Here is a 27,793-nt window from a genome sequence, read left to right on the forward strand (position 1 = left end):
TCTAAGGTTTAATGCTGCCAGCTGTTAATCAACAATAAAAATGACACATTTTACCTCTTTCCAAGAGAGAAAAAACACCAACAATCAAGAATACATGATTATATGGTGTCATGGATTTTCAATCGAAAATGTCTTTATAATGGGGGTCAGTGGTGCAAAAACAGCCACAAACATAACAAAACGGTAGTCAATTTGAATAGTACACAAGGGTTAAAACTGGCCCAAGTTGGTCAATAGCTGCTATCAGTTATCAGATGGTTTATTGGTCTTTCGAGTTGGTTAGGCTACTAGTTAGTTATCCGCTGGTTTGTTGGTGGCCATTGGCTGATCAAAGTGGTCATTTGCTCTATCAAATGTCAATAAATAAATAAACAAATAGCCAAGATAAACCTTGTCCAATGTTATCATTAGCTGCAACAAATCAGTTTTAAATGGTTTGTATCTGGGTCAAGTTTGGCTTTCTTGCAGTTTTCTGGAGCAGTTTTCTGTGCTCCAGAACAGCTTACACTGGAGTTTCTCACAGTGTATTTTGCTTCCTCCTCATCTTCCCAAACCCCAGAGAATCACTCAGCCCCTCCGGATGTCACCACCTACACCTCCGAACATCCCGTTCAGGTGGAGAGGCCACAGGTGTCCACCGTACCCCGGACAACACCCAAATATGGCAATGCCGAACTCATGGAGACCGGAGACGGTAAGGGCACGAGAACGTATGTGTGGAAGAGAAAGAGTGATGTTTTAGAGACATTATTGACGTTTTCATTTCAGAAAGTACAATGAGCTTTGAAAGATTTACATGAGCCGTTTTCCTCAATCATTTTAAAAACCCATCTCACATTACTTTTCCACCCTATAACTTTATTTATTTTGGCAGATGGTTTTATACAGAGCGACTTGTATATAGTCTATCTGCAGCAACCAGGAGTAAGCTTTGTAAAAGTGTTGTATGATATTTAGTGAGTCACTGTGTTTATCAAAGAATGTTATTTTTGTGCTAAAAGGATTTTTATTTAGTATTTCAGTAGAGAATTTGTTGTAGCTATATAAATTAGATGCTAGATAGAACATGCATAATTGGCAGAAAGATTAAAGCTGAAAGCAAAATGATCATTTAATTGAAATAAGTATGTTTAATCTAAGGCTACAACTAAAATTAAAAAGTTTAAATAATAAAAAACTAAAATAATTAAGAAACACTAAAATACCCAAATGCGAATGAAAATTAGAGAAAAAGCCAATTTAACTACAATTAAAAATCGGATCGACCAAAATAACTGTGCTAAAATACTAAAACTAAATCTAAAGATTGAATGTTAAAAAAAGAAAGAGTAATTCAGTATCAAACACTAATAGTGAATGGATAATACTAAAAAGGATAGTGGTTGCTGTTTAATTAATACAGTGTTTGTAAGATACTATTCGTATACATATAGAGTGGGGGAAGTCACCTTATTTTTGTAAAAAACATATTTTTAAAGGTGCTGTTGACTTGAAAGTTTCACCAGATGTTGGTTGCGAAGAAAACAAAATAAATTAGTTTACAAATAAAGCTATGTGCAATAAAATAAAATTACACAGGGGAAAAATATTGAACACATGAAGAAAGTGAGGTGTAGAAAAGCAGTGAAAGCCCAGACAGCAGCTGAAATCTCTGCCCTCTGCCCTTCCTCATTGTAAATGAATTTTAGCTGCTTCAGTCCAACATCTACATTATCAGGGTGATGAAGATCAAACCAGAGTGGACATTTCAGCAAGACAATAATCCCAAACAATGCCAAGGAAACTCTCAAATGCTTTCTGAGAAAGGAAAAGCTCTAGAATGGCCCACCTAATCACATGACTTGAATTCAATAGAACATACAGAATAAAGATCAGATTTGATAGGTGAGGCCCCACAGAAGTCTGTGAAATAATCCCATCTGAACAATTCATGTGACTTCATTCTCCAAATGAGAGGTGTCTTTAGGCTGCCATCACCAAAAAAGCCATTGATATATAGTATTAAATACATTTCAGTAGTTCAGTAATTTCTCCTTGTGTCATTCCATTGTTATTACACATAACTGATTCTTCCTAAAAAATGTTGTTTTGTTTTAATTTTATGTTATTGTTTAGGTTTTTACCAAATTTTGGTAAAATTCTATGTCAAGAGCTCCTTTATAAATATTATTCCTTGAAAAAAAACATGACGTGTAAAATAATTATTTCCCCCACTGTACCTATAACTATTTACAGGTTTATGGAGTTGAGATGATGCACCACTGATTTGTGATACCTGCTCTGACAGATCCTCTGCTATGAAGCTGTGATTGAGGGCATTGATCCTGCTCTTATATTATTATGCTTTAATTTGATCTCAAGGGGACACCCTTGAAGACCACATTTGACTGCGTCTGTCAGAGGCATTAATCAATAACATTTGTAAAATTGATTTTTTAGGGGTACGATGAAAATTGAGGCATTTATCCTGAAGTAAACACAACTGCAGCGAGTTCAAACATCTTCAATACGCACATACAGCCATCTGACTAGTCTGTTTACGGTCAGACTCTACACCCAGAAAGAATTACATTCAGGAAAATGAGTGATTTGTTTGTTTGTTTGTTTGTGTGTTTTTGTGCTCCTCAGGAGTCCCAGTTAGCAGTCGTGTTTCCGCTAAAATCCAGCAACTTGTAAACACATTAAAGCAGCCCAGACGACCTCCGCTTCGAGAGTTTTTTGTTGATGATTTTGAAGAGCTCCTAGAAGGTGAGTGTTTAGTTACACATTGCCGTTTTAAATAGTTTTTAGGAGCTTTTCTTATAAACAAGCACTTGCAGTCAACAATGCCTGTTTTGTACAAAAAAAATAAATCAAATGAATTAATTTGGTCACCACTTAATGGGGATGATAATGACAACTGTAATAAAAGTATACTGACATTTCCGTTGACTAATAACGAAATGAGAATGTGATTGAGGGAGTTTTTTTTTTGTAAAATATCCAATCAGAATTAACCCTGGTGTGTGATGTATGATGCAAACACACGGACATTTGAAAAGTAACTGGTCCACAGTAGACGCGGGATTACCTCTTCCATAGGGGGCGTCAGTCTGATTAAACTATAATAAAATGACAACAGCTGAGAGAAAAGGAAGATTCACATTAGACGTCAAGACAAAAAGACTGTAAACTATATGGGGAGGAAATAACTGATAAAAACAACAAAACTAAAGCGACATCAGCATACCAGGGAATCATCACAAAATTTACACAAAGGTATACTGAGATCTTTTTTATTTACCTGAGTGTGTGCTTTTGCTTTACCGAAATGGAATAGTCTCTCGCTAGAGTAGATTTAGTTGACTAAAATCTTATGAAATTTAGTTCACTAAAACTAGACGCAAACTAAAATGATTCAGAAGACTAAAATATGACTAAAACTAAAATGGAATTACAGTCAAAAGACTACCTAAAACTAAATCAAAATAAGCTGTCTGAATTAACACTAGTCGGATCCAGTATTGTCTTACTTTCAGTCTTACTTTATGAATATCCAGCATTGATTTGTGCCTTTTAATAAGCAAAGCTACAGAACAAAATTGTAGAAGTTTTTTTGACGTGATCTGAAACTTCTTTAAAAATAAAGTTCATCCACTATTTTCTATAGTTGGGATCAGAAGGAATGTGAAGGCTGTTGCCGCTTTCTTCAGAATCATCATTTTGTCTTACACTCAAAGAATGATGTTTGCTGTTTGTTCAAACTACTTAATTTAAATGAGCTGAAACAACACAGTTATTGAGATTTTGTACGGGACAACAAAATAGTTTTATGTTCAATCCAATTAAATTTGTAAAAACTAATAAGTTAACATAACACAAATTCATTTTTTTCCTGGTATAGACCTGTGTTTGCCTCTTTCTTTACTAAACTACTGCAGCAAGAACAGAGGGTAGAGCTAAATAGGCAGTATAGTAGAAGTGGGCAGGGCATTACTCTTTAGTAGAATCAGTTTATTTGCACCATTACATACCAAATTAAAAAAAAGGCTCATTCCACAGCCTGCCTTTTTAGCAAACTGGCTTCAATATAAACGTTGACTAATTTTTAGTCCAGTTAGTTTAGGACTAACAAGAAAGATTTGAGTGCTGAAACTACCACGGTGATATGTATTGTACACTTACCAACTACATGCCATTGGATCAAACCAACTGCATAAAGTGAACCAGCACAGCCAGCTACATGGAGGATATTTTTTAGCCTTCTGAATGATCATATGTTTTTGCTCACTCAGTCCAGCAACCTGACCCAAACCAGCCGCGGCCAGAGGGGGCTCAGATGGTCCCGATTCGAGGAGAGCCGCTGGGGGTCGTCACTAATTGGCCACCATCTCTTGAAGCTGCTCTTCAACGTTGGGGGACGATTTCACCCAAAGCCCCCTGTCTGACCACGATGGACACCAACGGCAAACCCCTCTACGTCCTTACTTACGGTAACTTGGCTACGTTCAGCTACAGCCATGTTATGACCAACATCTGCTTACTAACACAATGAACAGAATGTTTTTGCTTTCTCATTAACTCTCTATTGGAATAATTATTTTACAGTAAATAAATGTTAACTTATTTCTCACAGAAAGTAGCATTTGTCTTGAGACCCCAAGTATTTTTTTTTAATTGAATATTTTATTTTTAATTTTGCATTTGCTTTTAATTAATTTTATTTATTTAGAATTTATTTTTTAAATTTTATTTTATTCTATTTCATTTGATTTTATTTGATTTTTTTGTTCATTTTATTTATTTTTTATTATTATTATTATTATTTTACTAAATAGGATTTATATTATACAAACAGAACAAATGTTTAATGAGATTTTACTATTTTATTATAAATATGATTTATTTTTGTTTATGCCAGATAGAATTTGATGCATTTAATAGTGTGATGAACATCTCCAAATATTTCAGGGGCTGCTGAAAGCACCAATACACCTGTGTTGATCTCAGCGTCTTTGTCTACTTGTTTATTTATGCTCAGTCATAAGAGGAAGATCATTGTAGTCCATACAACATGTTGTGTTGTGTCTTTGTATGTGTGAGGTCTCAGCCTCTGAGCTCAATAAGAGTCCTGGCAGCAGCACATTACGGGTGAGAGTGTAAGGAAAGGTTTGCAGTGTGTGTGTGTGTGTGTGTGTGTGTGTGTGTGTGTGTGTGTGTGTGTGTGTGCTTTAATTGATTGGTTTTCCCTCATTTCTTTTTTCTGAAAATTGAAACTGATCATCAAGCCACCTGAACATCATTATTTCCTCACTCACACACACATCCTTGTCCTCTTCAGCTAATTCAAAACATAACTTTAATTATGTTAACTATTAATTAATATCTTGATGGTCATTTTCTATTTTCTTATAGTCTCTTCAGGTTTTGTAAACCTCAACATCCTTTGAATTGATTCCTACAAATCACAGCTCTGGTTTTACCCATTGTGGTAAATGAGTGGGTTTGTCCTGTGTTTACCTCATATTTACATCCATGTAAAATGCAGTTAAACAATTTCCTGCTACCTGTCAGCTAGGTGTACCAAAAAAAAAAATCTAATATCAATGGGAATTTGCTTCAAAATTTTAAAAATATACTTTGTTTGTAATTGATTAAATAACATAGACCTTTTTTCACAGCCTTCTTTGCTCATATTTACCAAGGGTAACAGTATTATTTTAGGGCACTGTGTAGTTGACTCATGTTTGTGCGACATATACCAAAATCCACCGGGGAATATCACCCTCCTCCTTGGCTTGTTAAAAACCTCACCCAAATCAAAAGAGTAATTAACTTTCAGCAGAACGCAGACGCCGAACAAGATCGCTATCTCACATGCGCTGTTTAGCTTTCATTGGGGTTTCATGGCCGCGAATTAAATCCTGATAATGGCAGGTCAAAAACATTGAGCAGGACAGAGGAGATAAAGTGCCTAAATGCACTGAGTGTGACTCATCCAGATGCTTCACCTTCTTGAAATTTGGTCTCGGGCCATCCTGTCCTTTGCTTGCCCTTCAGTGTGTGGAGTCTCTTCAATTTCTTCTTTCTTGTTTAGCAATAGTACCATTACATGCTCTATTCAGATCACACATGTTCTGAATAAAGGTGTGAAATTTTTATTGGCTATGATATTTTAGTAATTGTTGTTTTAATGATGTGTGTGCTGACATTATAGAGTATGTCAATCACTTAGCCAAAAACTAAGAAAAACACTTTTTAACTGAGGAATGGAGCCTGTTAGAATTATAAAAACATTGGGTGCATCCAAAAGCTTTAAAATGCTGCCTTTAAAGCAACTTTCCAAGGTGGGAAGGCATCAACCACTTCCTGGCACTGGGGGTTCAGTTGTCTGATCAGATTTTGAAAGCAGCTTGTTCTTCACTGCCTTCTATATCCCACAATTCTGTAGTTTCCATTTTTTAAAAATCTTTCATTCACTTTCCTTCGGCTTAGTCGCTTTATTCATCAGGGGGTTGCCACAGCGGAATGATTCGCCAACTTATTCAGCTTATGTTTTACGCAGTGGATGCCCTTCCAGCTACGACCCAGTACTGGGAAATATCCATACACTCTTATTCACACGCATAAACTATGGGCAATTTAGACTGTGGGAGAAACTAGAACACCTGGAGGAAACCCTTGCAAACATGAGGAGAACATGCAAACTCCACACAGAATTGCCATCTGGCCCAGCCAAGACTCAAACCAGCGACCTTTGTTCTGTGACACGACAGTGCTAACTACTGTGTTACCGTGTCGCCTCCATTACTTACAGTTACTCTAAAAAAATTAACATTGCATCTCAAAACAGTTCTTGGGTGTCATTTTTTGTGCAAATTTACGTTTTTCACTTCTGATGGCATTTCCAGTATGAATTTAGTATTGTAGCAAGTAAATTTTCCCTTTAGTTATCACCAAAAATCTCTCTGTTTAATTGTACATGATTAAGTCATTAATTATGCTGTCAGAAGTCAGTCTGAAATTAGTTTTTTGAGGCTTCTTCATACACAAGCACAGCTCTCCGCGTTTTCGGATGCAGACATTGTTTTTGTTTTATTCACCAACAAAATAGTTCCATATAAAGCAGGTACAGAACCTTTGTGAATCAGGGCAACACTAGTGTTGTGACTCTGAATGAATCTAGTTTAAGAAATTATTTGATTTATTGATTCATTAATGTATTCATAAAGATGCTCACTTATTTAACACACCACTTTATTAACATTTTTAGAGGTTAGTTTCAGTCTGTTAGTTTTAAATAAACAGTATCTATAAGCTAGTGTGCTTTAAAGCAGTGACACACTTCATGTTTAGAAGATATTAAACTAATATAAACACCCAAAGCTTGTAGTTTGTCACTTTCACCTTATTGGATCAAAACATTTTTTTCATGTCAGTCCATACTTAAGTTTCTCCTCAAATTTTGACCAACCAAATGCTTTCTAATATTTGACATGCCCCGCCTCCTTCAAGAGGCTTCTTAATTGCTTTTCATTTAAAGCGCTTGAGCTTAACCACTCTCAGTGGCAGAGCTGTGATGGAAACAAAATGCTATTGGCTGTTCTTTTAAAAGGGAGGAGAACATATATCCTACCCTCTCATCATTTATTCAGTTGAGATTACATCAAACATCGAATAGAAAATGCACATTTCAAAGCTCTTCATGGGTCCTTAAGGAAAGATAAAAAAAATTAATAATAAAGACCTGGACATGTTGTAGGGGCGAGGCAGTGGCGCAGCAGGTAGTGCTGTCGCCTTACAGCAAGAAGGTCGCTGGTTCGAACCTTGGCTCAGTTGGCATTTCTGTGTGGAGTTTGCATGTTTTCCCTGCTTTTGCGTGGGTTTCCTCTGGGTGCTCCGGTTTTCCCCACAGTCCAAAGACATGCAGTACAGGTGATTTGGGTAGGCTTTATTGTCCGTAGTGTGTGAGTGTGTGTGTGTAAATGTGTGTATGGATGTTTCCAAGAGATGGGTTGCGGCTGGAAGGGCATCCGCTGCGTAAAAACTTGCTGAATAAGTTGGCGGTTCATTCCGCTGTGGCAACCCCGGATTAATAAAGGGACTAAGCCGACAAGAAAATGAATGAATGAATGGACTTGTTGCCACCTACTGGTGGTTTTAGTTTAATTTATTTATCTATAACTGGCTTAAACCTGCCAAGGTCTCAAAACTGTAGTTATTTTTATTGACCATATCCCTAGTCACACAAAAGGAAACTTCAGGGATTGTTTGGTTAACTGCCCTTATAAATATCATTGTATAATATGTCATTCTTTCTGTACAGGTAAACTTTGGTCTCGGAGCATTAAAGTAGCATACAACATCCTGCACAAACTGGGCACCAAGCAGGAACCCATGGTCCGACCGGGAGATCGGGTGAGTGTGACACAACCTCTCAAAAAGCACTTTATTAAGGGAATGTTGCAGGTTCAAAACAATATAACATATAATTGCTATCAATCACCACAACTGGTCTGCAAGCTTTTAATGTATTGCAAATATTGTGTGTTCAATATGCAACGGAAGTCTGAGAATCAAGGTTTGAGTGCTCAAAAATGAGTGCTAAAAGCAATTTAAATTCTACAGTGTTAAAGCATTATTTAATATTAAAGAGGAGCTATGCTAAAAGGATGATTTAGACAGCTTCACACCTTAAAAACTCAAACATTTTTGCATACAAAAACTAATTAAATGACCAAAAAACTGTTCCTGCTTTCGAAACCTTTCATAACACCTCACTTCCATTGTAAAATTCAGTATCTTCAATCTCACTATGTTTTTACTCACAGAGCATTGAGTTAGAATAATTGTGTGTTGCAATCCTCCACATGCTGCAGATGCTGAACACAGAGCATAACTTGTTTGAACCCAAAACATTCCTTTAATCAAAGAGCGTTGTTTCTGCCGCATGCCTCGGTTTTAAAGCGTGTCCCTGTCAGATTAGCATAAGTCTGACACCTTTCCTCTCTTATCACTCCACGAGCAGGTGGCTCTCGTGTTCCCCAACAACGATCCTGCCGCATTTATGGTCGCATTTTACGGCTGCCTGCTGGCGGAGGTGGTGCCCGTACCCATCGAAGTGCCACTTACTCGAAAGGTGAGACTCTAAATATACCTCAATGAAAGTCACGTTCAAATCTTGATTTTTTTTTTGACACCTAACAAGTTGTTGTGCCTACCCACGGTTCTCCCCTGCAGTTTTTTAATGCTCGACATGGGCTCATGCTATTGAGTGCCAATCTAACACAGTCTTTACACTGCACAATCTTAATATTTATTTATTATTCATGTTTAATGCCAACATGCTACAAAGGCCTTCTGGAAACTTGGCTTTGTAAATATTGCAGCGTCTTCCTCTTCGAGCTGCTGTCTATTTTTTGAGTTATCTTATCAGAATGTCAGGCTGTATGCATCAGCACAGAGCCCTCGAGGATGAGGATATGTATGTTGAATCTTAGTGTTGGAAGTAAAGGAGGAGAGCTGCTTTGGCAAGAGTCACGCTGATCTCTCGTCAGTCCAAATAAATTCCAGGAAAGGACCTGGAAACTGGCAGAACACTCTCTGGCTTCCTCTGCGTGCAGTGCACTTCGGAAACCAATAAACTTCTGTCCAGTCCAAAAGCAGCTGTGTTTTTCCTGTATTTTTCGCTTATGTATAGTGTAAGCCTTACAGTATGCATACTGCTGTGACTGTGTCTCATGAAAAAATAGTGGTACTTTGGTGAATGTTCACATTTAGATGTACTCTATGCTTTTGGTGGGTACTTTTATCAAGTGTAACTTGATTTTAATTTAAACTATGCATTTTTATAAGTTCATTGTTTCCCTGGGAATCAAACCTATGGCCTTTGCTCTGCTGTTAGAGCTACAGGAACTTCAATGCAATGGCATTAATTATTGTCATAGCCATGTGCTATGGTATTTGAATAATATTTTAGGTTATCTAGTTGATTGTCATGATATTATGAGTGTACATGTGTTAAAAAATTACCATGCATACAATACATACAATAGTATTACTGTTATATAGTATATTGCAGTACATAAATCAACATAAGCTCATTCTAAATACATAGCCCTGTAAACATTTCTGGAGATCACAAATAATGTACAAAGGGGTGGTATGACGCCGTTCCTTTTCACGCTTACCTGCTGACCGCTTACCTTAGTATGGACGGCTTTTTCGCTGTTACCAGTTTGTCCAGTAGCTCGCCATGTAGGACGGCAGACTTGAGGCGCAGAGAGGAGTTGACCATGTTGACGCGGTTTGAGTCCGGTGCAGAACAGTTTCAAAAAGCAGGTAAACAGAAGCCAAAAATGTAAATAAACGAGTAAATAACAGGATGATAATGTGGTAAAATCATGGTAAAACCAGGTGAGGGCTTTTCTTTTTCTGGATTTCTGGATTTTGGTTACTTTCCAACACAACCTAAAATTAAACAAATACCAACTTTATTTTACATCATTATTGGACATCAAAACAACGATGTCCTTAGACGCTGGCTAGACATTGAATTTTGGTCACTTGACATCATAACCTAAATTTAACCTAATATTAACGTCCTATGACGTTGTGTGCCTGCTGGGATATTAATATTTTAAATTAGTATAACAGAAGTAATGTTGGGTGACGCGGTGGTGCGATGGGTAGCACATTCACCTCACCGCAAGAAGGTCACTGCTTCGAGCCTCGGCTGGGTCAGTTGGCATTTCTATGTGGAGTTTGCATCTTCTCCCCGTGTTTCCTCCGGATTCTCAGGTTTCCCCCACAGTCCAAAGACATGTGGTACAGGTGAATTGGGTATGCTAAAATTGACCTCAGTGTATGTGTGTGAGTGAGTGTGTATAGGTGTTTCCCAGTGCTGGGTTGCGGCTAGAACGGCATCCACTGTGTAAAACATATGCTGAATAAGTTGTCGGGTCATTTCGATGTGAATGAATGAATGAAGTAAAGCTAGCATCCCTCAAGTTGGTACCATGGTACGTTTGTATTTTTGGAATGTTTGTTATTTTGGTATGTAAAAAAGGCATCTTTGACAGGTGGAGATGGTTTTGAAACCCCACCATCAAAGATAAAAGAGATATTGATGCACAGCAAAGTATTATGAGTAAACATCATTTCTCAGTGTGCTGTCTGTAATAAGTAGGCCGTCATCTCCCCTGCAGTGTATTTTGCTGCTGTACTGATGATGGATGTTAGCTGGTTTTAGCCTATTTCTCTGTGTGTGTGTGTACATTAGGATGCAGGAAGTCAACAGATCGGCTTTCTCCTGGGCAGTTGTGGGGTTACAGTGGCTCTGACCAGTGACGCCTGCCACAAAGGCCTGCCAAAAGGACCCACCGGGGAAATACCACAGTTCAAAGGTCAGTCTGTTCATACAAAACTCCTGCAGTGATGTGTAGTGGCATGTAGCCAGACTTGTGATTTTCAGCATGAGGTCTAGTCCACTTTAATTCTTTTAATATGGCTAAGAATAGCTCATTTACGCTCTGTTGGATTTGACATGTTTACAGGGATTTGATCAAAGCGGTCAGTTGAGATTCATTACTGTTTGCTCTTGGTTTTGGTTTGACATCTTAAAGGGACAGTTCACACAAAAATGAAATCATGGCCATCATTTACTCACCCTTCGCTTGTTCAAAACCTATTTAAGCTTCTTTCTTCTGATGAACACAAAAGGAGATATTTTAAAGAATGCTGGTTGATGACACCCATTGATTTCCATAGTAATTTTTACTATGGGGGTGGGGAGTTACCACAAGATGGATGTCCGCTAGGACTTAAAATTTCTTACATAATTTAAAAAAGTAAAGTAAACCAATCGGGCCGTCCATTCATAATTCATCTCAATAAAACCCTATTTACCAATATGATGTAATTATCTTGCTTACAGTTACATTTGTTTAAAGGTTCTTCATGTATTTTAGACGGACTGTTGTGCATAAATTTTGTTTATGATAGTTTTTTTTATCTTATAAATATTTTAACTACATTTTGCTTGTTTTGACACATTTAATATATGTGGTTAAGAAATAACTCAGTCCCTCCAGAATTTTGCGATTTTGTGATCATTGAATATTTAGCAAAATCAAGCAAACTCTCTAGATGCTTTCTAGGACGTCATCACGACACTGATTCACCCAAAACAAAGGCAATGTGGACGAACCAGGGAGGGCCAAGTCAGAGCTCTTACTCTGGTCCCCCAGGCTCTGTGATTGGTTGGGGAAATTCCAAATCAAACCAAACAAACCATTACAATTGGCTTAAGATTGGCAAGCAAAATTCGGGGCATTGCAACCTGCAGTACCTGGGAAGTTTAGAAAAAAACAAAGGTAATGTGGACGCAAACAACCCTCGCTAAACCGTTTTACACACATCAATGTCTTAGATGGCAGAATATACCTTTACGCTGGTCTGTAACTCTGCATTTAACCAGACGAAGAAGACACCGCATGTTAAATATGAGTAGATATACAAAATCACAATTAACTACAAATATTACTTTGAAAGACCCTGAAAAGAAATTGAGGTGATTGAAATTAGTTAGGCGAGGCGGTGGTGCAGTAGGTAGTGCTGTCGCCTCACAGCTAGAAGGTCGCTGGTTTGAGCCTCGGCTGGGTCAGTTGGCGTTTCTGTGTGGAGTTTGCATGTTCTCCCTGCGATCGCGTGGGTTTCCTCTGGGTGCTCCGGTTTCCCCCACAGTTCAAAGACATGCGGTACAGGTGAATTGGGTAGGCTAAATTGTCCATAGTGTCTGTATGTTTGAATGAGTGTGTATGGATGTTTCCAAGAGATAAGTTGCAGCTGAAAGGGCATCCTCTGCATAAAAAAAATATGCTGGATAAGTTGGCAGTTCATTCCGCTGTGGCGATCCCAGATTTATAAAGGGATTTAGAAAATGAATGAATTAATTAAATTAGTTAAATAAAGACTTGTTGTGGGCACATCACATAATACAAGCATGATGTCACACCTCCTTCACAGCGCATGCACTAGCAGAGCAGATAGCATTGTGTGTGCACAGCGCATGAGTAGAAGCAATGAGCCGGCTTTCACATCAGCGGCATCTGCAGCGCACATGTGATTCATGACTGTTGCGCAGAATCTTGTATTTCTATTTACGATCAATTTACTCTATTTTATTATTTTTATTTATTTCATTATAAATATGTTAATGAGTTTAATTGTTATTTGGTTACATATGAAATAATAACATTTTAAAAAGTGTTATTTTATAAGTTACAGAACTCAATGTCTAGGTTTAGGAGTAATATAAAAAGATAATAAATATTATATATATTATAAATAAATAAATGAATAAATAAATATATATATATATATATATATATATATATATATATATATATATATATATATATATATATATATATATATATATATATATATATATAAATTAATATTATTATTAATGTTATTATTAATATATATATATTTTTTATTACAGCAAATCAACGCAGATAATGCCACAGATTTTTTTTCTGATTTCAGGTCAAAAAATAAAAAAAGTCCTGTTTAATCCTGAAGGGACTGATAAATAAATTACAGTTGTTTTGATGAGGGAAGTTAAAACTTTTTTCATTAGCCCAACCATGCCATTAGAAACAATCCTTAGCATTTACCCCTGTATAAGTCTGAAATTAGCTTCATAATGGTCTCAAAAGTACTTCAATTTGATTTGGTGAAACCTGCAGAAAACCCGGTACCATCAACCAGCATGTTTCAAAATATCTTCTCTTGTGTTTAACAAAATACTAGAAGCTTGAAGGTTTAAACTCACATTAGGGAGAATAAATAGTGAGGTCATTTAAATTTTTGCATGAACTATCCCTGTAACATCATGGCTTTGGACAGGATGAAAGCATATGACAGAACATGTTTTCTCATAGTGTTATAATAAAAGGGTGTTCAGATTTTGTAAAGACAATTTTTTGATCAAATGAGTGCAGTTTAGTAAATAATCATAGCAGCCTTGTTTCAGTAAACTGTGGTGTACACCAATGGTAACAGCAATAAAAAAAAGTCATGTAAAAAGTCTGTTGGCCTACATCATGTTGCTGAATAACTGAATCTGTGGCCAGTAAAAGCCGTTATGCAAATAATGGTGGTTTAAAAATAACCGCACTTCTTGGCAGACAATTAGAATAATGAAAGTTGCATGTAATCAGAAGTGAAGAGTTTTGCTTGTGTTAGAAACATCTTACTGCATTAGGACTTTATTCTGATTATTGTAACTAATTGCATTATTGGTGTACATGCAAACAACCAACTATGATTTGGATTGTTATAAGCACTCAGTAGTATGGTGGCAGAAAGTTTACTTTTATTTATTTTTAAGATATTAATAATTAAAGCTATTATGTCAAGCAATAAAGCTCAAAATCATAATGTTTTAAGAACATATTATTTTTAAAAATAAAATAAATAAAAAGGGCCATATATTATTTCGATAAAATAAAAAAAGATTTTTTTTTATATAAATAAAATTAAAAAAACACTATATGAAAGAAAAGACAATTGTCGTTGCGAGGAAAAAATGTTGCATGCGCTGTGTCTGGAATTTCACACTTCTAGTACATTAAAAACAGTATGCGAGCCGAGAAGTTTGTCTGAATTCATAGTATTCATAAAAAAAAGTATGAATTCATGAATGGGAGTGAAGTGACACACCTGAAGCTGGTAGATCACATGATAATGACAAATGGTGGATGTAGTACGTCTGAATTTCATTTATAATAATCACATTCATACTATATAGAATGTACTTTTCTAACTGTCATAAAGTAAATTCAAATTCAAATACAGTACATACTGGAGTGAGTAGTAGGTGATTTTGGGCACAACTATGTTATATAAAACATTTTGATTTTAAATAAATGCTGTTTAAAACAACATTGGGACCCCTTTGACTTTAATGCTGTATTAAATTTTAGAACCCAAACCAGGACGCTTTTGTTAGTTGTTCTGCAGTCAAACAGTCATCTTCAAGAAGGCTACAAGAGTCTAATTTGAGCTGTGTCATCCCGTCTATTATATATGTTTTAGGGGGACACAGTTTATAAGTGGAGACAAAGAAAACTGGCATGACAAGTTTAGCTGAAAGTCTTACTCAGAGAAAAGGACATAAAATAAAATAAATAAATAAAACAAAATAGAATAAAATAAAAATAAAATGAAGTGAAATTCATTTATTTTTTTTTTGGCTTAGTCCCTTTTATTATTTATCTAGAGTCACCACAGCGGAATGAACCACCAAACTCAATTCAATTAAAATAAAGCAAAATAAAAATAAATAAAATAAAATAAAATAATAAAATAATATATTATATTAAATTATTAAATATTATTGTTAATTATATATATATATATATATATATATATATATATATATATATATATATATATATATATATATAATCCTCACTATAGTAGAGGGAAAAACAATTCTGCGTTAATCAGAAGCAAGAAATTCACAGCAAATACAGTAAAGACATTCAAGGAGTCATTTCTTAAACACCAAATCAGAATATTAGAATATCTTCAGAAAGGTCACGTGACACTAAAGACTGAAGATTGTGGCACATGAGTGAAAATCAAGAGCATTATGGGCTGTATTATGCGTGTGATGTTATCTAAGCCAGACTGCTAGCAGTCAGCGTTTTTGCACCGTCTGAGCCGCAGCAAGACAAGAGACGTTATAAATAGAAAATGTCGAGGTAATGAGTCTATGATATTGTTGTAATGATTAAGAAGTCATTTAGATGAAGAAAAGACAGACTCGCTCTTATCCCGATGCACATAGTCATTTAGCCAGTCACCCTAATCACTCACTATCCCAATATAATCACCACTAATAATGATAATGATAGTCATGGTTGACTCATCAAGCTGTATGAGTATTTATGGGATTGGTATGAATATTCATGTGTTCTCTGTGTTTGGCTCCACCTACTCATTAGGATGGCCAAAGCTGCTCTGGTTCGTCACAGAATCCAAACACCTGTCCAAGCCGCCTCGTGATTGGTTCCCTCACATCAAAGATGCAAATAACGACACCGCCTACATAGAGGTGAGCTAACCGTTATGGAAAGTATCTGTTTATTAGAATCATTTTACTGCCATGTTCATATTCATTTTTAGAGAACAAGGTACCAACGTTTTAACTTCAGAAGGGTTAAATCAACCTTCCTACCCTTGCTTTATTTTCTAATAATGTAAAAAACATTGTATTAGTAGCATTTCTTGTAAGTATTGCCTTATTATGATGAGCCACTTGATGGATACTTTGGATAAAAGTATGATTAAAGTTTTTCTTGTTTGCTTTGACCTGGTTAAAGAAACTAGGTTCCACATCATTTTCATTATCACTATCACTATCCCAGCAGAGCAGAAGACCGGTCTTGCAAATGTGTAAACTTTTTCTCATTGGGTTTACACATTTTCCCCACCATTTTTTTCATTGAAACAGTTAACACGGATGTTATTCAAGCAGTCCAGACTCCATTGTTTTAGCTATGGTAACCAAACAGAAACCATCTATTCCTAACCTTTAGAAACTACCAAGATCAGTATGAATTCACTGAAGCAACGGTTTGACACTCCTTCACACAAATCTTCAATTAGCAATCAGACTGCAAACATTGATAACGGTGGAAGGTCTGGGTTGTTCTGTGCCAGCATGGATGGAGGAGGTCAATAGTGGCTATGTCCTATACTCCCAATAGATTTAACTGTATATTGGTTTACATGTGTTTTCTCTAATATGTACAGTATTTAATTACTTTTGTCTGTTTTTTTAACACTAGCTTTCAGCCACAGTTTGAAAAATGTCATGAATTCAATATAAATCAAAGCATTTCTTATTTTGGATCCAATTCTTTGCAAAAAGGCAAATTTGATAGCCCAAATAGAAAGACGACAAATGGCATTGGCAATAGGCTACAATGGCAAGCAATGGTGCACTGATTCACACTGAGTTCTCTATTTAATATTTTGTTGTCCATTGTGTAATGATTAATTGAAAGAGCTTGTATATTGTCTGCAAGTTGTGTTGTTTGAAGGTAAAACTAGCTTTTGTTGCATATTTTAAATGTTTTTATACGGTGTGTGCGTTTTGCAAGCAAAATGTCATTTTGACCATGAGTGCCGCTGTTTAGGCCTGTGTGTTAACTGTTTTAAAAAATGTGGAGTTTCAGTTGACGACTGCATCAAAGCAATCAAGAAAAACTGTAAACATCATTTGCAAAATATTTAAAAAAGAAAAAAAAATCAAAAGGGGGCTAATAATTCTGACTTCAACTGTAAGACGTTTGAACAAGCCAAAACAAAAAAGTTTTTGACTGTAAATAAATTAAATTGACTAAGTTGGCCGTAGTGTATGAGTGTATGTGAGAGTGTATGGATATTTCCCTGTACTGGGTTGCGGCTGGAAAAACATATGCCAGAATAGTTGGCGGTGGCGACCTCTGAAATAGAGACAAAGCCAAAGGAAAATGAATAAATGAATGTTTGTAAATTTTTATGTTTTAATCTAACATTCTCTGTTAGATTAGTTGTAAATCATTCTTGGTGGTCTTATTGACTTATATACTGATGCTTCAAAACATAATTTCCCCTCTTTAACCAAACCTTTGTATGTCTGTCTGACAAATGACTTTGAGATTTGATTGACTTTGCATCAGATGCTGGTTCATAATGATGAAATAAGAATTTCCTTTTTCGATACTCACTTATCTGTCTGTTTTTTCATTGTTAGATTGTTGTTGTTTTTTCTCCATATGCTCCACCCCAGCAGCCATTGGAATTGCTTTTTGATATCTGATTGTTAGATATTCTGTGTCTCAAGCTGCAGAAATCAATATTTCCTATCAGCATGCTGGCCACTGCTGCCTCCATTAGAGAGTGACTGGATGATAATGGATGATAAATGATTAATGTTTGTTTAATTGTGGATCGGGACTTTGGATGATGGAGTAGGGCTGGTCTGGTGTTATTGAACCGCATTGGAGTGAGTCGTCTCAATGTTTCGTACACAGATCCCAGAAATCAGAGAGTCTGTGCAAAGTGGCCCGGTGTCAGATGTCCTTATTGCTGTGCTTTCTGCTTTCTACTGTACGCCCTTTACAGTACAGTCTGACAAATATATGTCTTCCCTGCTAAAATTAAAACAGATAGAAACGAATTATGTTTTACTTAAAGGAAATAGGTCTTTTTAAAGATATTTGGGATTTTGGCAGTGTGACATTTATCTTTATGACTGTAAAACACATTTTGCTTTCAGTTCTTATAGCTGTAAAACATAAAGGCACATTTTTCATTTTGGATGTGCAAACCATTATTTAAAAAAATAATTATAATAAAGGGGGAAAATTCTGTGTTAATCATGAGTAAGACATTCACAGCAAATATCGTATAAAGAATCAATAATCTGTAAATAAATAAATATACAGTATAGTGTATTATAGTTAGTAGTCATTTCTTAATAAATAAAAAATAATAGTAATAATTTTTTTTAAATAATACAGTAAAGCCAATTTTCTCCAGTAAAAAATGTCATTTATAAAAGAAAATATTGAATAATATAATGAATAATATGAATCCTAAATTTTGTTTTAATAATAAAATAAATTTATACCAAATTATAGTAAGTAGATATAAAAAATAACAAGCAAAAATTAATTCAGATAATATTTATATTTATTATATTATATTTTTATTATTAGATACAGTATAATATGATTATATTGTATTTAAATTTGAAAACTTTACTGTTTAAAAATAAATAAATAAAATCCTTCCCCCCAATTAAAACTTACTGAAAGTAAAAATACTATTTTTATATAGATAACATGAATAAAGAATTGTAAACTAGGGCTGAATGATATTAGGAAAAAAAACTGACAATGCAATATATTTCTTTTAGGTGATATATATTGCGATATAAACACATTTTCACTAGATGACTTTAATAGCTCTGTTTGGGAAAAATTCTTCATTTTGGATTGGCTGAATCGCTGGTGACCATGACAGAGGGTTTCTTCATAACGTATATAATCAACAAATGACAAACACAGATTAATACAAGACGCATAAAATAAACAGAGCTTCATAGTTTCCAGACAGAAATTGAATAATCAAATGCAAAATTTGTAATTATTTGTTGCCTTAATAATTTATTAAATTGACACATTTCTAATATATAATAATAATTCAAATTATTCAATTATTAATTAGCTTTGGGCATAATTATACAATAAGTCAACTTTATTTTTACATGTTTACTTGTTTTTTTTTACAGGTAAGCAATTAATCACGTTTACAGTGTAGAGTCTTAATTGTGTAAATAATTATATGCAATTAATCTTTAAGCTACACACATTATAATTTCTTCTGCCCAAATGGCTTCAATTTACTTGAAATGCTTACACAGTGACATTACAGATCCTATGATGTGACTATTGCGGATTCTCACATTGCCATATCAATAATACTATGAAAAAATGTTATTAAAAAGTGATGACTTTGAAAGTTTTATGACATATTACGAGTATTATGTTATATGTATATAGATAATATAAAAAAGCTGGTGTTAAAAGTAGAAATATTAATTAAAAGTTTTGAGTATTCCAGAAAACATGTCTTGTGTTTTGTTTGAGCTTGATTTAGATTTTAAGTTTGAATTATGATCTGCACATGTGTTACACAGTTTCATTTGTTTGGCGTAGTGAGAAATGTGTTAACGGCTATGCAAACCGTCTTTGTAAATGGATTTGATGCTTTTATATAGCTGTTAATGTTTGATCTCTGTTGTTTATTGATTTACAGTATAAAACCTGTAAAGATGGGAGTGTTTTGGGTGTGACGGTGACACGGATCGCACTTCTTACACACTGCCAGGCCCTAACACAATCTTGTGGATACACAGAAGGTGAGCCCAACACAAAAAAACGCACACACACCGCTTCATATGCCTGTCCTTGTCCTCAAATTACCCTTCTTAGACAGTCATGTAGTAAAACTGCTTTCCCTTTTTTTCAGCTGAAATCATAGTGAATGTATTGGATTTTAAAAAGGATGTTGGTTTGTGGCACGGCATCCTAACCGTAAGTCCTGTTTCTGAACAAATATAATGTAAATGATATAAAGATCACTTCCCACACATTCAGGGTGATTAATGTGACTTTATGTTTCTTCAGAGCGTCATGAATATGATGCATGTCATCAGCATCCCGTACTCCCTGATGAAGGTCAACCCTCTGTCCTGGATCCAGAAAGTCTGTCAATACAAAGGTCTGTCAATCACTTTTCACGTTAAATACATTTTGTTTTGTGTTAGAATGATTCATTTTAAGTCATATACTGCAAAAACAGTAATTATTACTAAAAAGATCATATTCCCGGTCTATCGAGTATGATAGAAACAACACAAATGTATATAAATTAGTACCAGTGAGCATTTTTGAAGCACATACAGTGCTTACCTACTGTATTTTGTATTTAAGAATATATATTTATGAAAGATTTACTTGCTTTGTTCATGCTTTATGCATTAATTGTCTATCTTTTGAAGCACAGAATGCAAAATCAATAGTGCGAACTTAAAATTTCATCTTAAATTCTAAATACAAAGGAAATCATATTCATACCAACAAATAGTCTTTTTTTTATATACAGCAAAAGCTATACTAAATAATTATAGGGCTGAATTTCAAAGTTTTGTATGCATCCAAGATGGTGGTTCCTGTGATTTTTTTTTTATAGTAATCTTGTCTGTTTTTGTGTTTAGGAAAAGTGGCTTGTGTCAAGTCGAGGGATATGCACTGGGCTCTGGTGGCTCATCGAGATCAGAGAGACATCAACCTCAGCTCTCTGCGCATGCTGGTGGTGGCTGATGGATCCAACCCATGTGAGTTGGTTTAATATCTCTCTTTCTTTCTCCTTATTAACCATTATAGTCCACCTGCAATCAAAATTCAGGGTTTTAGTATCAATGTGTTAGTCTTGATGTGATCTGTTAGCTTTAAAAAGTTGCAGCTAGAAGATGGAAGCATTCGAATTCGCAGTTTCTCACTTCTGCTATTTAGAGTCAATCATTTTTTATGATATCACTGAACACTTCAGCTTTACATCAAATCAATTGCTCTCTAGTATCTGAAGTCCCAAGTCGTACCAGACATGGCTGAAATTGATCTCTTAGGGTGTTTTCACACCTGCCTTATTTAGTTTGGTTGAATCGCACTAGTGTTCGTTTTCGCTCTTGGTGTGGATTGTTTGGGCAGGTGTGAATGTAGCAACCACACTCGAGTGCTCACAAAAAGTAAACCGAAAAAGCGTACCTAGACGTTCGTTTGTGGTGAGAACACGATCAAAACTAAAATAGACCCAACCGCAAAAATTACTGCGCCTTTTTGGACTAATCCAGCTGCCGTAGTCCGATGCACTGTGCATAATGAAATGTGGAGGAAAAATATTTGTTGACAGCACTTTACCATCAATTTTAAGTAGAGAAAGAGAGAGAGAGAGAGAAGGAAAAACATTACCTAATGAATCGTTGGTAATATTTCCGTAAGATGACCATGTCGCAGTTTAGCTAAATGAATTCACGCCTCCTCCTGAAGTTTGCAATGCATTAAATAATTGTTTTCCAGCTGCAGCCGCGCTTTATTCTTGAAATGTATAGTTTGTCTAACGTGATGTCCCTCTATAGTAAAAAGCCACATTTTGTGTCTGCCGGTTTTTTTACTTGCGAGAGTTCCTTTGGCATTTTCCCATATGATAATTCTGAACAATCAAAAAGCTGTTTAGGAAATACGTTCAATAACATCTGGCCAATGAGTGATGTGGATTTTGTCACATGACTGGATTTTGGTTCTTTTCAACTGCTTCAGACCAAAGCAATCATTGTGGTGTGAAAAGGACCCAAAAATGGCAGAAAAATTGCCCTTGGTTCGGACCAAATGAATCGAATCACAGATGTGAAAGCTCCTTATTCACACATGGGTTTGTCTAAACACTTGATGAAAAACAAATATTCAGATTTCACTAAACTTTGTAATGCAGTGAAATTCAGAATTTTGTGTGAGATTGCATTTCTGGTCTGGTGCATTCGCATACATACAGTATATATACTGTAAATGAAAGCTATTGTGATAAAAAGTGCAGTGCTACCCCACCTTTAATTGAAACTCCTCTACATTTAGTGGTTGAAAAAATGTGGTGAAGAACACCAAAATTGAATGGCAAATAATGACTACATTGGGGATAGACAATTCAGACAGTGTTAGTGGCCATTTACAAAGATGCAATTGTCTGTTTTTGCATCCTCTGTCATGTGGATGTCACATTGGCGTTCAAACTAGCTGCAGTAAAAAATTATTGAAATGCATTTTTCTGATTGGTCCACTGCTTAGGAACTGACATCGATAAGTGGAGCTGCTTGTGAAAGTAAAACTTAAAAGGCACTGCAAAAGATGCATGTCTGTCAAGAGTGTTTACATGACGGTGCAATTTGTTTTTTTTTTATCTGAACTCTGTCTTTGCTGTCATGTACGGTGACCTTGAGTGTCGAGAAAGTTGCCTTTAAATAAAATGCAGTATTATTATTATTATTATTATTATTATGAATGTTATTATTGGCGCCTATATGCAATGTAAATGTTCACATTGTTTATAGGTGCCAAAAGGCTAGTGGTTAGTGCATCAAAACATAGCACTTAGGTGCTCACGACAACCTGAGTTCGATTCCCAGTTCAGTTTGGGGTCCTTTGCCGATTCTTTTTCTCTCTCTGCTCCCCTCACTTTCCTGTGTGTAATCTCCACTGTCTCCCCCCCTCAGTGGTTAGCACTCTCGCCTCACAGCAAGAAGATCGCTAGTTCAAGTTCCGGCTGGGCTAGTTTGCATTTCTGTTTGGAGTTTGCATGTTCTCCCCATGTTTGCATGAATTACCTCCGTGTGCTCTGGTTTCACCCACAATCCAAAGACATGTGCTACAATTGAATTGGGTAAACTAATTTGGCCAAAGTTTATAAGTGTGTGTGAATGTTAAAGTGTATGGGTGCTTCCTAGTACTGGGTTGTGGCTGGAAGGGCATTCACTGTATAAAACATTCTGGAATTGACGGCGGTTCAGTCTGCTTATTGATAAATAAGAGCTTAAGCCGAAGTAAAATGAATGAAATGGAAATGGTCCCTTTAATATGCTTTCCGATTGGGGAATTGAGCCTGTTTCTGCATTAATGTCTTGCAAGCCACCTCAACACACACAAACATACACACATAGTCTGCTCTGGTCCGTGACAGCACAGAGCGGATCATTCTTGCGAATCAGTTTGGACTACAAAACGTATCAGCCCCATTTGAATGACATGAATTGAATGCTGTTTTATAGTGGAGAAAGATTAGACAGACTCAGGATTGCTATTTAAGACTGTGGCTGTCAAGAGGCTGATGCCAAGCTGAGATATAAACAAAACCTTATTGGCTATTTTGAAAAGTGGAAGAGCTACTTGCCCCACCTCGTATTTATTTTTCAGTTGAAATTGCATCCCACAACAAACAAATCTGCACATTTCAGAGCACTTTAGAAGACCTTTAATCCTCTTCTTGTCCTGCTGTACACCTGTTTGTTTTCCTGAAATACTCCTCTGTCAGGAAACAAGCTGCTGGGTTAAGCAGATGTTTACACTTCCAGCAACCCGGAAAAAAAAAAAAGCTAAAAGCATCCCTTATAAGTGTGTAATGATATAACTCACAGAAGAGATGAGTCAAGAGAGATGATGCCCAGAGGCCATTTTCCTTAAATTTACTGATGCATAATACACAAATGGACACAATGAAGGACAATCCGTTTCTTCTGCTGCTCGTTTCATCCAAATGCCAGAATAGAAGTAAAACTGTTTTAGAAGGGTCATAAAAGTGAAAACTGGATTTTTTTTCTGCTGTTAAGATGGAAAGATTGATCTGCTGTTTAAACATAGATGATTGTTTGTCAAGCAAGGCTTTTGAACTATATACATATTTACTAGTATAGTCAAATCATCAGTATTACGTCATGTGAATTATAACATACTTCGAAATAGTTTTTCTTGTACTGAAATGGTGCCATTTACTGCATTGTTTTAAGACGTTAAATTGTTCTCTGTTATCTACACAGTAGGTTTATGGTTTCGGTAAGTTCTTTTATTACTCTATAAAATACCCCTACAATCAGAAGATTCATAATTAACCATATATGGATTGTTTTGTGATTATTAATGAGCTCCACTCTAATGTGCAGCTCTTGCACACACATACACACACTGGATGATATATGCTAAACACGAAAAAAATATAAACCCAATCAGAGTAACGTTAATCTATTTTGCTCATGAGATGTGGATAAAGAGTAAATGATAAATAAACCTGACAAAAGAGAGCGATGGAGATGTGTCACATTGTATTTTAAGCTATAATGTCAAAGAAAACACAGCCAGAACTTAATATCATGTGCATGAACAAATGACAGTTGAGTTGAGTGATTTGACATGATTCAGCAGTCTACATGTGTTTGTTAAAACAGATGCTTCAATTTCACAAGAAACATGATAAATTAACAAAAGATGTAACTAAACTACCTTATGCCACTTTAAAATGGAGATGAATAAATGTATAATCTCTAAATCTTGCATTTTGCGTCCTGAAGCATGTCTCGCGCAGTCATTGCCCAGTAACTTATAGTAAAGAATCTGTGATTGCGTTTTCAAAATAATAGTCCCACTAATTTTCTCACTAGAAAACATTGTTGCTTATCAAATGCAGCCTAAGGCTTGCATATTAATGATCTCACAGCTAAATGAGTCTGAGTTCTCTTTATGATGTCCGATCTGGATGAACAACCTAAAGTAGTCCTACATGCAAATGCAGAGGGCATGGTCCGTGAGTCTCATCGCAGTTTGTTTTGTCTTCTGATTGGCTAGTTGTCCACCGGGGTTTTACACTCATAGAATTTACATGAAAACGCGATGTTAAAATATGCCATCGTATAACCAGATTTTCATTATAGTACACCTTTAAATAAAATACAGTTGTCAGTAATTTAATTTTTTACATCAATAAATATGTGTATTCCATTGCAAACATTATTATAGGAACATTATAGGACTAGGAGTTTATAGGAACATTGTGCTAAATTGTAATGACACAAGGCAACACATGCAATGATCATATTAAATATTCTTTGATTTCTTTATGTAAAGGATAATATAATTTTATTAATATTAATATAGGAAAAAAGCTGCTTCAACGCTATAACAATCTACTATATAAGTATTTCTAAAAACTCTGTTTCCTTTATAAGGATAATTGTAATGTAGATATTTGGACTAGAAACAAGATAAAATTGTAAGTAAGAAATATTGTTTTTTTTTTGTTGCATAACTTGTATAAATGCCATGTAAATAATATTTATACTATATATGTATGCTATATGTATATTACATATTTATACTATATTATAATAATAGAGTCTTAAATAAAGTTCTGTAGCTCCTGGTCAACTATTATTCAGAACGTTGGGAATGTGCACATTGTTATATCAATGCTAAAACTATATATTGTGCAGCCCTAGTGTGTAATGTTCTCTCTCTCACACACACTCTCTCTCTCTCTCTCTCTCTCAGGGTCCATCTCATCATGTGACGCATTCCTCAATGTCTTCCAGAGTAAAGGTCTGCGGCCGGAGGTCATCTGTCCTTGTGCCAGTTCAGCTGAAGCCCTAACTGTGGCCATCAGGAGGTGACACATCCACCCAACACATCATAACCAAAGATTTAGATCTTCCTGTCGCTCATTTATTAGATTCTAAATCCAAAACATCAGGAAAAGTAATGGAAATATGGATACAAGCCATGTTTGTGTCAGTTAGACAGACAGATCGAAGCTGATGGTTCATGGAGAGAGTCTGTGTATATATTCAGCGCTATTTTCCATAACCATTTACCAGAAAATAATGTTTTTTTAGGCCGCCTCTATAATTACAGCCTCGACATCTTTGCTTTGTGACTGAATCAAACTGGCGACAGAGCACAGAGCATATGGTTATCATTCCACAGGATTAACTCTGTCGCTGGACGCTTTTACCAACGAGTTTGTGGAAGAGAACAGCTTGTATGAATTTGAACAAATGTCAGATGAATTGCACCCTAATAAAAAAGCCTGGTGTCATTGACGGAAACATCGCCAACCAGTGAAGTCAGAGGAAAAAGCTGTTTCAAATGCGAGTGGCGCTACGTAATTCCGCTGTTTCTGTCATCAAAGTTACGTCATTGTCGTTTGTGCATTTACAGAGCAAACTAATAGTAACCTAAATTTCACTCTTTGGTTTAGTTCATGTGGTTTGCGGTAATAATTTCCTTCCTCTCAATATTTCATTCACATTTCAAAGCTCTGAATGATTGATCCAACATTTCTACACTTTTGGTCTGTCCCAAATGAGCTGCTTACTTTGCATTTAAAAGCATCAGACTGTATGAATGTTGTTAAGAGAACTAGGGAAAATATAAATGAATACATATACACTACCTTACAAAAGTCTTGTTGCCTATACAAGTTTTAGGAATAACAAATAATAACTTGACTTCTAGTTGATCATTTGGTATCAGAAGTGGCTTACATGAAAGGCCTCTAGATTACGCTTATGTTACTCAATTAAAATATGATCATGCCTTGATTTTGAATTATTTCATTAGGACAGTAAGGTCTGATTGTGCTTGGACAAAAGTCTTGTCACTTAACAGAAATAATCTACAGCATAAAATATATAAAGTCATGGCGCAGTTGAAAAATAATTAATACTGTGTATGACTCCCATGAGCTTGGAGAACTGCATCCATACATCTCTGCAATGACTCAAATAACTTATTAAGTCATCTTGAATGCCAAAGGAAGCGTTCTTGCAGAGTTTATTAAGATTCTTTGAATTCATCTTCAATGCCTCCTTATTCATCCTAACCCAGACATGCTCAATAATGTTCATGTCTGGTGACTGGGCTGGCCAATCCTGGATCACCTTGGCATTCTTTGCTTTTTGGAACTTTGATGTGGAGGTTGAAGTATGAGAAGGAGCGCTATCCTGCTGAAGACTTTGCCCTCTTTTGTGATTTGTAATGTAATGGGCAGCACAAATGTCTTGATACCTCAGGCTTTTGATGTTGTCATCCACTCTGCGGATCTCTTGCACACCCCATACTGAATGTAACACCAAACCATGATTTTTCCTTCACCAAATTTGATTTCTGTGAGAATCTTGGGTCCATGCGGGTTCCAATAGGTCTTCTGCAGTATTCGTGATGATTGGGATGCAGTTCAACAGATGATTCATCTAAAAAAAAAAATGTACCTATTGCCACTTTTCCAAATCATCAACTAGAAGTGAAGTTATTATTTGTTGCTCTTACAACTGAGATCGTCGACAAAACTTTTGTCAGGTTGTGTATAAGATACTACTATTTACCCAATCAGTTCCTTAAGAAAGACATCAGTTTCTTAGGAAACAGCTTCCTATATGTGTGCAGACATCAAGTTAGGATGCTATTTTTGGAACAGAGCTCTAATTCCGGTATACTGAATCAGCACACACTGTTTCATGATTTTTTTTCTGCAAAAAATATGGTTTGCTATACCCTGCCAAACATCTTTCACTCAGATGTGTGCATCTTTTTAAAACACTATATATGTTCTGTCCTTAAGAACTGATTGGACCAATCAGCATCTTCTTCTT

General features: G+C 35.7%; 1 protein-coding gene across 16 annotated transcripts in view; it reads left to right on the top strand.

The window, feature by feature from the left end:
- dip2ca (DIP2 acetate--CoA ligase C (putative) a) overlaps positions 1 to 27,793 on the top strand; it is a 199,064-nt gene that overhangs the window by 126,590 nt on the left and 44,681 nt on the right. For all 16 annotated transcript variants that reach the window (XM_087309600.1, XM_087309586.1, XM_087309588.1 and 13 more), the window contains 12 exons: positions 560 to 694; positions 2,629 to 2,748; positions 4,275 to 4,472; positions 8,306 to 8,397; positions 9,008 to 9,118; positions 11,261 to 11,384; positions 15,999 to 16,108; positions 19,864 to 19,966; positions 20,077 to 20,141; positions 20,235 to 20,328; positions 20,825 to 20,944; positions 25,695 to 25,809. In XM_087309600.1, the coding sequence (XP_087165726.1) occupies positions 560 to 694; positions 2,629 to 2,748; positions 4,275 to 4,472; positions 8,306 to 8,397; positions 9,008 to 9,118; positions 11,261 to 11,384; positions 15,999 to 16,108; positions 19,864 to 19,966; positions 20,077 to 20,141; positions 20,235 to 20,328; positions 20,825 to 20,944; positions 25,695 to 25,809 (1,387 nt within the window). The remainder of the gene's footprint in view (positions 1 to 559; positions 695 to 2,628; positions 2,749 to 4,274; positions 4,473 to 8,305; positions 8,398 to 9,007; positions 9,119 to 11,260; positions 11,385 to 15,998; positions 16,109 to 19,863; positions 19,967 to 20,076; positions 20,142 to 20,234; positions 20,329 to 20,824; positions 20,945 to 25,694; positions 25,810 to 27,793) is intronic.

This window comes from Danio rerio, chromosome 24 (assembly GCF_052040795.2).
Source record: "Danio rerio strain M-AB ecotype USA chromosome 24, GRCz13ab, whole genome shotgun sequence".
Classification (NCBI taxonomy): Eukaryota; Metazoa; Chordata; class Actinopteri; order Cypriniformes; family Danionidae; genus Danio; species Danio rerio.